Source organism: Lissotriton vulgaris, chromosome 2_1, assembly GCF_964263255.1.
Source record: "Lissotriton vulgaris chromosome 2_1, aLisVul1.2, whole genome shotgun sequence".
NCBI lineage: Eukaryota > Metazoa > Chordata > Amphibia > Caudata > Salamandridae > Lissotriton > Lissotriton vulgaris.
Window position 1 is genome coordinate 280,095,644 of NC_141687.1, and position 14,844 is coordinate 280,110,487.

At 46.1% G+C, this 14,844-nt stretch overlaps 1 protein-coding gene across 1 annotated transcript in view; it reads right to left on the reverse strand.

The window, feature by feature from the left end:
- The window catches only part of BRIP1 (BRCA1 interacting DNA helicase 1), a 1,426,214-nt gene that overhangs the window by 48,533 nt on the left and 1,362,837 nt on the right, over nt 1-14,844 (reverse strand). Inside the window, exon 17 of the mRNA XM_086954933.1 lies at nt 7,951-8,063. Coding sequence (XP_086811059.1) covers nt 7,951-8,063 — 113 coding nt within the window. The remainder of the gene's footprint in view (nt 1-7,950; nt 8,064-14,844) is intronic.

Below are 14,844 nucleotides of genomic sequence, written 5' to 3' on the forward strand. Positions count from 1 at the left end.
TGTGACGAAGAAATACTGTGCATTGAACTGAATTCCGCTCTCAACTGCCTGGTCAAAACTGTTCATTGGTCACATTTTTTTAGTTAGAAAGCCTTGTGCTATGTAATGCGTTTAACTGTTAGGAACACACCGAAAATGTAATTTCGTATGTACTGCATTCTTCCCTTCACCTTAACTGTCTATGATTGTACGCCACATGTTAGTATCGACAAAGTGCTAATTCGTCATCGATGCTTGCCTGCCCGTAATGTCATCAGCTGTAAAAATGATTGCTGCTATGTAAAAAGGGGCGACTGTGAAATCTGACAAATTCGATGTACATAGACAGCATTCATTTCACTTCTTCTCCCACTCCTCTCCCTGTGGGCACCATGGATACTGTAAATTATTGACTATATCACCCTGCCAGTAAGAACCCGTACCCCTGTGTATATGCACGGCCATTCTAGGCACCATGGCCCTTTTTACCCATTAGACTCCCCAGCTTCCCTCCTGCGCGTATCTTGCACCCCCTCTCTCATGTATAGGCCATGAAACCCGCTCCCTTTGCGCGACCCTGATGTGAAAGGTAACCCTCCTGCTTGACCCAGGCCTTCTCCATTCCCCTCTCGAAGAAGCATCCTTCGCCTCAGCTGACATGGCCCCCCCCAGTTGTATCTGGCTGCCCCTGTTCCCCGATGTACAGGTCGTAAGATCTCTCTCTCTCTCTCCCTCTCTGCGCGGCTCTGGTCCTGCACGCACCCCGTCCCCCCCTCCTTCTCCTCACATGAACAAGTCATAAACCCTCTTCTTCCGCAAAGCCTTGTCCTTGAGAGTCACGGCCGCGCCTGACCAGCACCTCCTTCCCTTCCATGAATGCCCCTCTATTGACGAGCCCTCCCTCCGCGCTCGATTGTCCACGCAGGCCTGAATACCACTCCTTTGATGACCCCTTCCCCCGAGTCCGGCTGACCACACATGTCCGAGGCCATCGCCTAAGCCAGGAGATACCATTTACTGCCCTTATTGTATGCCTAGCCACCCCACCCCCTGGGCCACGATCAGGCGCACACATCCTACGACACACTCAGCTGCATGATTGCCCTCCCCTCTTATCAGCAGGTCAAGGGTCCCCATTGTGAATGTATGTGGAATAGGATCATCACGAGGATTATAGGAATGTCTCCCTTTTGCGACACATTGACCTGATTGTATCATCAAATGTTCTGCAAATGTATAAAAGCCGGAGTCTCACGCTCACTTGTTAGAGCACCTCCCGAAAGACACTGTGTTTCGTGTCCGAAATGACATGCTCTCCTCATGAGAAATAAACTCTGTTCTTGATTCCTGCTCCCAGCGCCCGTCTCTTTATTTGATAATTATTCAGAATGGGAACTGAGAGGCGGTTTGCGCCAGCAGCCTGGGCATCGTTAGAATTATGGGCTCACTTTCCACACTTCAGGGCTTTGTAGAAAGACCCCGGATGCTCTAGATCAGTGGTTCTTAAGTTGTGGTCCGGGGACCACTGGGGATCCGCAAATCCTTCTCAAGGGGGGCACGATTTAAAAATAAATAAATAATATTAACAGATTAATAAAAGGTAAATAAATAAAGAAAACAGAAAATTTAAACATTTACAACGTTCTGTAAATGTGAAGGAATTTTAAATTAGAGGTCAAAAATGTAAGCTAGTATCCTCAGATTGATTTGTGGGAGCAGTGCAAGAGCATCATATTACAATAAGGACAATGAGTGGCCTCAATTGAATTTAGAAAAACTGCAACCTTTCAATTATCATTACATTTTTTCTTTTTCGATATGTCTGTGAATTAAATAAAATATCTCTTCATTTGTGTACTTGTTTGATGAATGATTGTTTCTGTATTTGTGTAATGTTTTGCTGTTTAAATCATCAGAAATGCTTAGGTGAGGTTCCCTGGCTTCCAGTAATGACTCAGCTGGGGTCTCCTGATTCCAATGATGATTCAGTGGAGGGGGTCTCTGGGTTCCAGTAAGGATTACATGCGGGTCCACTGAAGTCATAAGGATATGAATCACTGCTCTAGGAGACACTAAAAGGGTAGAGGTAGGTGTTCACCTGGACCGAGAAACAGTGATCTCCATTTCAACATAAAGTACTTTGGAGGAGCAGAAGGTAATTGAAAGAGGGTCTTGAATATCGGCATCTTTGACGACAGTGATTACAGTAGTACAGATTACGTAGACCACTGATTCTTAGTTTTTTTATTTAAAAAAAAATCTTTTTATTGAGTTTGAACAATAACAAATCACTTGCATAATCAAGAGATAATTGGCATATTTCATCATGCATAACAGTACTCTTATGCAATACCTTTAGCGCGATCAGGGTGTAACTTGCCATCTTCGTTTTGTACGTTGCAATTCCTGTTCTGTTGTTGGGGACACACACAAATCACCTTGATAGGCATTCCATTTGACCCACTTTATGTCCCATTTTTTGGGGCACCCTCTTACTTTAAACACCTCTTTTTCAGCAATCATACACTTTATCAAGTTCCCTGGTCCACATCCGGAGCAAGGGACTGTCCGCCACTCTCCATTTCCTCGCTATCTTCCTCTTAACAAATGTGTAACCCAGTGTCATAAATTGTTGTTCAGTTTCCAGCTGTCGGCCCCCATACATTTAAATTATTCAGCACAGGTGTAAGGGTGTGTTCTTTCTCAAAGGTTTCTTGCATACTCTCCTTGGCCCCCTCCCAAAGAAGTCTCACTCCTGGGCAGTCCCAGATCATATGGTAAAAAGATGCTTCTTGTTGACACCCTCTAAGGCATGTTGCACTAGCTCTGGAGCCTATTCTTGCAAGGGTTGTTCCAGTGAGGTAAGATCTGTGTAGGATTTTTAGATGGATAAGTCTATGGCTACCTCGTGAGGGGACATCAGTGACGCCTGCCAATCATCGTCATCTATCGGACCTAAGTCCAATCGCCATCTCTCCCGGAGTTTGTGAAAAGTGTCTGGTAGGTTATTACAGAGTTTTTTATATGTGAGTGATATGGCCTTAGTGAGCAGTGGGCCATCTTCCAGAGGGGACAAGTCTGGTATATCTGCCATGTCCAAGATAGCTGTGGTGAGTGAGTGTCTAATCTGCAGATATCTAAATACCTCTCCCTGAGTCTTATCATATGTCCTCTGTAAGTCCTCGAATTTGAGAAGTGCCCCCTTTTTTACCAAATCTCCTATAATGAGATTCCGATTATGTCCCACTTGTCGAATTTGGGGTTACTGCCAAGAAGCCCCAGTCTCTGGGTACACCACAGGGGCGTGGCCTTGGTGAGGATCTTTGCCCATCCTAGACGGGAGTTCGCAAGGTGCCATATCATCACTGTGTGAGCAGTGGGGCCAACGTAACGACCCTTTCGAGTCTTCAAATATAGTGCCTCCAGGTATCCCGTCCTTCCCATCTGATATCTATCTAACATGTATGACGGATCCATCGGGGATCTGTAGATCCAGTGATTCACCACCACCAGCTGCGTTGCCCAATAGTAAAGACGGAGATTGGGGAGGGCCACCCCACATTGTACCTTTAGTCAGCTTGTGCATGGCTATTTGAGAGGATCCACCATCCCATAGTAATATTCGTATTTCGCTCTCCACTCCGGCAAAATATGAGTCTGGGACCTCGTGGGGGCAGTTTTGAATGATGTACACGAACCGGGGATGGGCCAGCAACTAAAAAAGGGCTGCTCGCCCCACCAGGGACAGCGGCAGGGAGAGCCAGCGTTTAACGTCAGCCCGCAGCTGGTTCAGAGGGGCTGCAAGATTAGGGTCGTAGAAAAGTTGGGGGTGCGGAGTGACAAATATCGGAAGCCTTCCGTGGTGATTTCCACTGTACAGCCTGACGGCAGTTGGGGTACCTGGCTCTTCAGGAGGAACAGCACTGATTTGCTCCAATTTATGGCATATCCTGAGTATTTTCTGAAGTTCGTGAATATAATCAATACCCCATGAAGGGATTTATAGGGGGATGCCAGGTAGAGCAATATATCATCTGCATATAATGATATTCTATCATTGTGTCCCTCTGCCCATATCAAACCCCTCACCATGACATCTCGCCTAACCCATGCCGCGAGCGGCTCCAGCATCTGAGCGAATAGCAAGGGGGAGAGAGAGCAACCTTGCCTGGTGCCTCTATTCAGTGGGAAGGGTTTGGATGTATAATTATTGACTCGGACCTGTCCCCAAATATCTGCATACAGTAGTTTCACCCAACCCATAAATTTAGGACCAAAGCCCATATGCCTCAGGACTTCAAATAAGTAGGGCCATTCGATGGAATCAAACGCCATTGAAGCGTCCAAGGAGAGGATCACAGTGTCTTCTTCAAGAAACTCACGACGTGCTATTACATTTTGAAGGCGCCTAATGTTTAATGCCGTGTTCCTCCCAGGCATGAAGCCAGACTGGTCTGGGTGGAGCAGTGATGAAATGACCGCTAATAGGCATATGGCTAGGACTTTAGATAAGATATTTGCTTCCACATTTATTAGGGAAATCGGGCGGTAGGAGCCACATGCCTCAGCCGGCTTACCCGGCTTCTAAGCACCACAATGAATGCAAGTCTTTGGTCTTCCGGTAGGAGACCTTTCTCATAACTTTCTTCGAACATAGCCCGTAGATGAAGCGTCACTAGAGTGGCTCCCACTTTCAAAAACTATGTGGGGATCCCGTTGGGGCCCATCGTTTTGCCTGATTGAATTTGGCTCATTGCTTGTTGAATCTCCACATCTGTTGAGTCTCCCTCCAATGCCTCTCTGTCTTCGTCCGATAATACCGGTATGTCACTGTCTTCAAGGAGTCGGCGGGAGTCCTTTGAGGTGTAGGAGGTGGATGAGGTGTAGAGTTGTTCTAGGTGGTTCGTGAAGGCGTTGGCCATGTCTCGTGGGTGTGTGATGTGCGATCCATTCCCGAGAGTCAACTGAGGCACCCATCTCTCCCCTTGCTCCCTCCTCTCCAGCCACGCCAATAATTTCCCGGCTCTGTCTCCTAGTTCGTATAGACTATGTGTGTTGTGAAGGAGTTTGGTCTGTATCTTTTCTCTAGCTAATATCTTATATTCTTCATGCTTGAGCTTCAGGCGGTGTCTAGTATCGTCTGAGGGGGCCATATTATGTTCGTCTTCCAGTCTCTGGAGGTCACTTTTAACCTGATCCATCTGTTGTTGCCGTTGTTTAGTGTACCCTACCCTGAGAGCTAGGGCCTGCCCTTTTATCACTGTTTTGAATGCCTCCCACACCGTTTGCGCCGATTCTACAGAGCCTAAATTTTCGTTAAAGTAATTCTGGGTGTGTTCAACTAGATCCTCTTTAATGTCTGGGATCTTAAGCAGCCAGGGACTGAGAGTCAGTGCTTTGCGTGGCTGGCGCTCAAAGAGTGTGAATTCCACTGTCACTGTGGAGTGGTCTGAAATGCCCCTTGGGAGTGCCCGGGGTTTTGAAACTGGCTGATGGAGCTCGTTTGTGTGAGAAAATAATCAATTTGAGAGGAACTTCTATGGACAATCGAGTAATAGGTATACTGTAGTCCGTCTGGCTGTATTGCATGCCAAACGTCCGCTAGGACTAGGGCCCATGCAAATTCATCAGTGTGTGTGCAGTCGTGTCGATTACCTGGGTGGAAGCCTATCTCTGCTGTCATTCATCGTCATGTTAAAGTCTCTGCCCATAGTTAGCGTGCCTATAGGAAGATCCGCTAGTATCCTCCCCAGATCCGCAAGCACTTCCCTTTCCATTGCTGGAGGGAGGTACACTGAGACCACATTTAGTATCCTTCCCTTCCACTGCATCTCCGCTACCACAAACCTGCCCGCTGGTTTGCCCATGTTCGCCTCATTTTAAGTGCCACATTTTTTTTGACCAAGATACCTGTCCCTCAAGAGCCCGAGGTGAAGTCTGCATGTACCAGCAGTTTATATCCACATTTTGTAAGGGTCTTGCTTTTATTACCCACCATATGCATCTGCTGGAGTAACACGAGGTCTGGGGCTTGTCTTTTAAGGTATTGCTGCACTATCCCTCTCTTGATTTTGTCTCCATGCCATTTACATTCCATGTCATCACTAACAAAGACACATCTATATTAGCCCCTGCCATCCCAGGTCCCTGGGTGGAAATTTACATATGCCATTGTCCCCGAACATAGATCTGCAATCGATCTGAGGAAAACCTACCATCGCCCTTCCCTGCCTACCCTGGCGCACACATGGTGTTCAATCCCAGTGATGACCTTCTTTACTGTATTGTGACTGTGTTGGGCAATCGTGAAATATGCTCTCAATTTACCTTTAGCACGTGAACTCGTGCAGCCCCTTCTTGAGTCAGGATTTCCAATGTCTCTCCCTCCTTCTCCTCTACTTTGTTGGCCGCTGTGATCTCACTAGTGCCTCTCACTCCATGTGGTATTTATGAGTTTAGTGTCTCTGTGTAAGTGGGACTGCTTCTCTCGTTCAGGGGCCCCCTGTCGATTATTCTCCTGCAACTGCTGTTTTAATGTCTCTAATGCTCGTTCTGTGTCCCGCTAATCTGTGAAGAGCGCGCAAGGAGGGAGGGGGGGGGGGGGGGGCAGGATAGTTACCAGATTTTGCGGCGAGTGCTGAGGAGCCTCCATTCGTCACGGCTGCTAGCCACGCAGCCAATTCTTAGGTTTTTAAGAATTTGGATTGTGATCCTAAAGTCAGCTCCAGACCTGCCAACTAACACCACACCACTGTGTGTCACACGTTATGAGGTCCTTTCACATGGTCACCCAGTGAGGAGCCGATATAACACGGTGGCAGACAATGTGAGCTGGAAACACTTGGCAGAGAGTGTTTTCAACTCCCATTGGCTGAAGGCTGAGCACAGCTGATATCCAACAGCCAACAGACTTTTGAAATGTCCCAAGTACATTAGAGGCAATCTTTGAAGCCTTGCTTGGGTGGAATTTTTTTTTGGGAGGGGGACGGATAAGGCGGTTCACAAAGGGTCAAGTACAGTGACCTGTACAACACCCCGTCCCTCTCAAAGGCCACACTCCTCCAAAGCACCTTCATGGCTGCGAGGCAATGGGCTCAAGGTCCCACCACCTCCCCAGGCTCTGCCCCATCCTGATACTTCCTCTCACACAGTGGGATTTTGTTGAAGTTTGGCAGGTCAGCAACTCATATCTTTTGAAGTGATCAGTGGACAGCAGAAATACCTTTCACTTTTTACTTACATTAAGTGCACTTCTAGTGCGTTTATGACTTTCCAAATAAATTGAATTTAATATTTTATGAATATAGTATTAAACTAAGATGATAAGGCTAGCATTTGTTTCTAGTGTGCTGCCGGAATTTTGCTTCACATGTATTCTGGTTCACATTTATGTATGTAGTGTTAATTATTTATTTAATAAAAGCCCCTGCTTTCCCAAAAGGCTTTGAGCCTAAATATTATTACATACTCTGGCTTTTTTGTTTGTCATTAAAGTAAAGACTGTTAAGAAAACCTTGCCAATTATGATGAAAATCTGAAAGGAACAAGATTAGTGGTCGAAATGTAATAGTGATCTCTGCAGCCCTAAATAGACAATTCTATCGAGTATGGCAGGGAATAATTAATTATTTTTTAAGCTGCTCTCAGCTGTGTCCCCATCTGTCTAGCAGTACTCCAACTGCACGTGTTTCCTGGCTAGATAGACCCTTCATTGGCATATATACCAAACTCAACACAACCTGTAAAACGTGTACTGGTGAAGCTTCAAAATTCACAGGAAGAAACTCAAAGTTTGCAGAACCATGCTTTTTCTGCGCATGTGTTAAATAGAAAAATTGGTTTCTTCTGAACCTTTTACACAAAACATTTTCCTGAACTGTAGGCGGTCACTGAATATATCAACCAGGACCAACATTTGGAATCATTCATAAATAAGGATTATCCCACTGGTGATTAATCATTGGGGCTCACCTGCCCAAAGCTTGGTTCAAAGCTCTGTAAGCTTGAATTTCATACCACGCGCTTCCAGGTAGGAGGCCTCGTGTTTTTGAGTGCTGATCATTGTACTTTCTTTTCAGTTCCACCTAAAATAAAAGGACATCTGTTAGCCAAACCATGCCTTCATGGGGAATTATTGCAAGGGAAGATATATAATATACAGTCATATACTATATGATGACATATTTGACAATGAAACAGATTAAGACCACAAGTTACATTCAGGCAAATAGATCTCATGACGTTAAATCCTACATTGATGTCAGTGAAATAGAAGCACATAAAAACTAAAATTCCAAAGAAAAAACTAAGATACCAAAATGAAACTATGAAGTGCACAGAAAGTTCGAGTTACCTGTCTGGTTTTTCTTATAAAAGAGGGGTAATGCCATCACTTTTTTTCTGAGCATAGTTTGAGTGTTGAATCTTGCTGGGGTGTGACTGAATGCCCGTCTGGGTAGAATGTCTGAGTGAGAATGGAGCAAGTGTGTTATCTATAATAATCTACTTATCTTTATGTTGCCTTCTGAGAGAGAAACTTGCTGGCATGCAGAACTCTGGTTCTGCTGGAGGGGTAAGGAACTAGGGGCAAGGAAGGGGATCCATGCACGAATCAAAATCAAATCAAATCAGGTGTTTGTTAAGCGCGACTACTCACCCGTAAGGGTCTCAAGGCGTTGGGGGGTGGAGGGTGAGGGGTGTTCGCAGGTTCCAGTCCATAAAGGAGGGGTTCTGTGGAAGACCCAGGTTTTGAGGTTTCTTGCGAAGATAGGGAGCGATGTTATCTGCCTGATGTGGTGCAGAAAGTCTGTTCACCAGGTGACTCCTGGTGAACAGAGAGGATACCTGGAAGCCCAAAGGCTGATGGACAGCCTAGGACCCATGGGCTGGTGGATGGTCTAGCACAAGAGCCGAGTCACTGGCAGAATGATTACCTGGCATCATCATAATCCAAGTGTCATGAATCAAGCGAATAACGCATAAACACAGATTCGCGCCTCTAACCTCCTCACTAGTATAACAAAAGAGCCTAGAGCAAATGTACCTGGACAATATGGCACATCGAAAAGAGCGGATAGAGAGGAGAAGGGAGACACAGGAAGTTGAATAGGCTTCATATATACCGTAATGCCTCATTGGAAACGGCTCAGGCCGAAGAGGTCTCAGCAGGAGGGGAACCAAGCTGAATGGAGGAACCAGCAAAAACACTGACTGAGATCAAACTTCAGACTCTGTTTATATTGACTAGGAAGGCCTCCTTTGACATTTTAGAGTGCCTAGTTTCACCCTGCCAATGTGTTCCAGCATGCCAGTTTCCTGATCTCCACACTCTCCAGTGTGACATGTGTTAAAAAGAGCCTATGGCTTCCCCGTCTAGTTTCTTCTTTCCCTGCATGGAGCCCTGGGTGTCCAGACTTTTCTGAAAGGGCCATATCATTTCTAGCACAAACTAAAATGTAGGATTCAGGAAGCTGAAGGAGAGACCGGAGATGAGAAGATATGAGTAGCACTAATGGGCATATGCTCTACGGGTCACCATATACTTGGAATATAAACCACAGTGGGTGTGTTCAGGCCTGCATTGGGTCCTGCTCCACTGTCAGAGGGGGGTAATGCTCCAGAAGAAAAGGCCTAAATTAGAGTTAGGTGGCTGCAGGACAACTGTCAAAAAGTGGCGGATGTCCTAACCACTGTAATAAAAGTGCATTGAGGTCAATGGCCCTCTAAATACGACAGATAGGCATCTAACACTTTTTGGCAGCTGACCCGACTGCCAACCTCTGAATAGGGCCCTTAGTCACAGAGCAACGTTTTGCAGCCAATGATTCTAGAAATGCCTTATTTTTGCAGACCTTTATGGGGCAGAGTGTGAAGGGCCCTTACACCACCTCACAAGGCTACTCCTCCCAGGTACTTGTGCGGTAGCTCTCTATACGGAAGGTGGGATACATGGTCCACCTGTCATAGGGAAGGGTAGAGTCTGTCTCATAGATAACATGAAGATTAGCATCAGTAAAATACCTCAGATTGGGAGAAAGCCACGAGCACCAGGATGAATGTCGACTGATATTTGTGTACTCAATTTGTCAGGGATGTATTTCTCTTACAGTGGCCTGGCTTCCCTGCTAAGCTCTGGTTTGTATTGTGCATAGCTTGGATCAGCTTTTCCTGGAGTCAGTGAGATGGGTTACATGCCCAAGCTGCATTAGGGAACCCAAACCTTCAGGAAAATGTCACCCGGCTGTGTGTGACTCTTTCTTTGCGGGGAGGTGACTGCTATTTATAGATTAACAGGGTTCTAGGAAACAAAGTAAGACAAGAGGTGGAAGCACCGACGAGTGATGTCTAATGCATACACAAGTGATTGGGAGGTCTTGAAACCTGTAATACCAAATGCACACCCAAACAGGTCTTGAGCTCACTCTCAAACAGGATAGCGCCACAGACCAACATTCTGCCTGTGCACCTGCAGTGTTCAGAATAAGTATAAAAAACGGCTACGAAATAATTATGGCGTAACACTTCATACCCAAATGTATTTGTGGACTACACTATTTCACGGATTTCTCATTAGAACATAAGACTTTCAATATGGCTAATTACATTTTATTTTCGGATGACGTGTTTTTCAGGATTGTAAAATGGTAGTATTGAAGAGAAACTAGAAAGCATTATCATAAGGTACCAAAGTAGCCATTACTTTGACCGTGACATACTTTGTCCAGCTAATATTAGGTGCGAACAGCAGAGGCAACAACATGGTGGATGAAGTGTTTATTTGCTGGTACTTTAAAGATGCTCAGGAGGAAACCGATCACAAGTCGAAGCAGAGACTGATACAGCTGATGGACGCCGAAGAGATAAAGATCTGGGTCTACATGAGGTACAGGGATGGGAGAAAGAGTTGGGTTTGGAAACCAAGAAGAGCAGCTCCATGTGTGAAGGCAGAAGGTTTGGGAAAGTCGGGGGGAGAGGACACCGAGGCTTTGACCGATCTATAAGGGCCACTTGGACACCATTTTCAGTCTCCATGGCAGGGCGGAGGTGCAACTAGGAAGGTTAAACAAGTTACCAGAGGATCTTTTCAAGAGAAAAAGAGCAAGTAGGGAAGGAGATCCAGCGATGGAATAGGTTTGGGTGCAGTTCCTAAGAAGAAGTAAAATTCTCAGTCTTTCAATGTTACCCTTTAGGTATATGGTGACTATCTGGTGCTGGCTGGTGAAAAAAAACAGTCAGGAACAAGAGTCTGGAGAGTTATGTGGAGTGGTGAAGGGTGCATATATATACAGCAGAAGGAAACATTATCAACATGTTTGCATGCTTTGACAAGGCTGGGGAGGGGCTGCTACATTTAAAGATTTCAGGAAAGTGGCATAGAGTGAGGTATGGGCTTATATCTGAAAAACCGGATTAACCAACTTACTGGGTCTTGGCGGCGGGGGAAGCGCCCACGCCTTCCATTCCCTTCATATGTAGTAAAAGGAGACACAGGAGCCTTCGTCTGCAGGAGGAACCCAGATTTATTCAAATAGCCCGGGCTATGGAACAGAGTCCCAAGCTCGTCAGAAACAGGACAGAAGAGGCTGCTGCTTTACTCTGCAGCTTACAAGCCTTTTATACTTTTTCATTCTGATCTTTTGGCTGTTAGTTCATTGTTCAATCAGGGCAGTGTTTGCAGTTGATAACCAGATCCAGACGATGTTTGTAGATGGTGACCTGGTCAAGGCTTGGTACACAAATCAATGTTCACTCAGTTTGATCAAAGCTCGGTCTTTCAGGTCATTGACCACTCAGCTTGATCAAAGGCCGGTCTTTCAGGTCATTGTTTAATCACCCTGATCAAGGCCCAGCAGTCAGACCATTATCCAGATAACCTGATCACGGTGTCAAGGATGTTTACCAGGCTGGGAGCAGGAGATGGAAAACAAATAATTTACATAGGTCGTGAATGTCTCGTGGCTTTCTGGTGAACTGCAAAGAACAGTGGGGGGTTGGGTGTGCGACAGTTCCTGGGCAGAAATGCAGGCTGCAAGATGGTTGTTGTCGTGTTAGTTAGATTTTCCTCAGGCATCAGCAGAAACGACCAGGTGGGTCGTGTGGAAGTGTTTGGCACGAGATGCCAATGAAAAAGCAATGGAGTCCCGGTACAAATGATGCTGATCAGAAGAACACTTTTCCTCAGACCCTCTTTTTGCCATTGAGTGGCAAATACTTTAAGAAATGTCAACGTTCATAAGGCCATCGGTTTCTTGTTGGAGCATCATCATCATATTGGTGTTGTGAATGTTAGAGGGTGTAGGCTTGATGGTCTGGACACACATTGTACAGAGCACTGGCAGACACTGAAAGCACAAACAGCAGGAGACCAGGACAGTTACTCCTAAGGCAAGGAACATGAGGATCCTCCACCCCCACTGGAAAAGGAGGCCCCAGATCCAGCCTGTGAGGGACCTGTTGCCTTCATCCAGATGAATTTCGAAAGAAAGGCGATGCAGTCGTTGGATGGCATTGTACACTGTAGGTGTGTTGTCTGGGATGTACATGCAGCAGCTGGAGCCGATCAATTTACACACACCACCATGATCAGCAAGGATGACATCTAGGACCATTCTGTTCTGGAGCATTAGGAGGCGGTCCGCCTGCAGCTCTGCAGTGATGTTGGAGAGGGCACCAGCTGTTACTATGATGGTGGCTTCAAGGACCATGGCCAGTCCTCGTACAGCCCGACTGTAGGCCATGGGGGGCCCCAGACAGGAAGGAAACCTTTAAAGAAGTCCCCGGTTTCCTGGTCTGCTGTATCCTCGGCTGATATGACGCCCCTACGTGAGCGGCGCAGACCGCCCTTCATTGACAGGTGATAACCTCCATAGGTAGAATACGTTGGTGGAAGGAGGAAGGCCAGATAGCAGGTAACAGACCAGTTACCGGGGAGCCAAGTGTAGGCGGCAGTGCCACAGATGAAATAGTTGTTGGGGATGCCACCAAATTCGGAGGAGATGTGGAGTTTAAAGCTTTTGTGGTATCACACTTACTGGTACCACATGTCTTAGTCCCTAGGCCATGAATGCAGACACGGCCTTGCACATTTATGACATTTACAGTGTCTCGTTCATCAGGCAGTATCCTTCTTGTGCGGTATCTGGAAAATGTTAATCGATTAGTTGAGTGACTGGGGGTGAATGTTTTGCCATTGTGCAACATTCCGTCCATCAATTGTTCTTTTTGCATTTGTCACCCCGAGTGGGATGGGTATGCTCAGACCAGAGTCCCATGCTCTCCATGCCACTGGAATCAAGCTATCCTGGCTGATGACGGCTGATAGCCAGAAACCGGTCATAGGATGCTTGATTCAGGTCCAGGGAAGACATGGCTTGGCAGTTTGGGCTGGACTGGTCCCATGAGGCACAGGATCAAGGCTGATTTGCATATGGCCATGTCTGAACTGGGGTGGTGTGGTGAGCAAAATAACGATGGATTAACCCAGATCTGTGACTGGGTGTGAATGTTTGCCATTGTGCAACATTCCGTCCATCAATTGTTCTTTTTGCATTTGTCACCCCGAGTGGGATGGGTATGCTCAGAAGTGAGTCCCATGCTCTCCATGCCACTGGAATCAAGCTATCCTGGCTGATGACGGCTGATAGCCAGAAACCGGTCCTAGGATGCTTGATTCCGGTCCAGGGAAGACATAACTTGGCAGTTCGGGCTGGACTGATCCCATGAGGCACAGGGTCAAGACTGATTTGCATATGGCCATGTCTGAACTGGGATGGTGTGGTGAGCAAAATAACGATGGATTAAACCCAGATCTGTGACTGGGGGTGAATGTTTTGCCATTGTGCAACATTCCGTCCATCAATTGTTGTTTTTGCATGAGTTTGAAGGACAGCAACACAGTATTGCTCTATTCTGTTTCACTACGTGGAAACACACCAGGTAGGGTTTCTTATGTATCAGTAGCCCTTTCCACGTGCACCACATCCAGGGAGGGGTTAGTGTCCAAGCTTCTAAGTGGGACCTTTGGAGAGCTCGAACCTCTTTTGCGGTCTGCGTTAAAGCTTGCAGCAAATACTTTCAATAACAGTAGGCGTACTCTCAATTGCTGATATTGTCGAACCAGGACATAACTAACTACACACAACTAGGCATATAACACCTTTAAGGTAAAACTCACTAGAACAAGGCATCAACTTTGAACTTTCCATGTTGCAGGAATATATCTCCTCCACATCAAATAGAGTCGAGCTACATCAAGCAGTATTGCTGACACCCTATGATTGTAGAAAAATACACACAGGTTTCTACAAGAAACGTATAAGCAGGTTTTAGGGAGCACAAAAGCAAGCTGCCAGATTCAGCCACAATCTCAGGGAACTAGACAATATGAGTCAACAACTAAATCCAACATACAAAGCAACATACTTTGAAAAAGGCCTGGGCTACATTCAAAATCTGGCCTCTGAATGTATTCCCACTACAGATCTTCAATCTGCTGATTCCAACCTGAGCTAACAAAAAAGGGTTCAGACATGGGAAAGAAGGAAGACTTCCCCCCTGGAAGTACTGATCGAACCTTTGGGACAAAACCCAACTATATGCATATTAGTTCACTCATGAAAACGGTGCTGTCCAGGATGTTTTTCATTTATGCTTACTCAAAAAGGGCCATATCAGAAAAATACCATAAATTAATCCACTGGATCTGAATGGATTACCTACTTAGCTTAAGCTCAACTTTACATGATGTTGTAGTGTTTGAAGTAATTGTAAGCATAACTCTGCAAGTAAGCCGACCTCTACAGGCGTCTGTTCTGGCTAGTAGGTCAGAACAGCTGGGGCTTGGTGAAGGCAGCGTCAAGAAGGCAG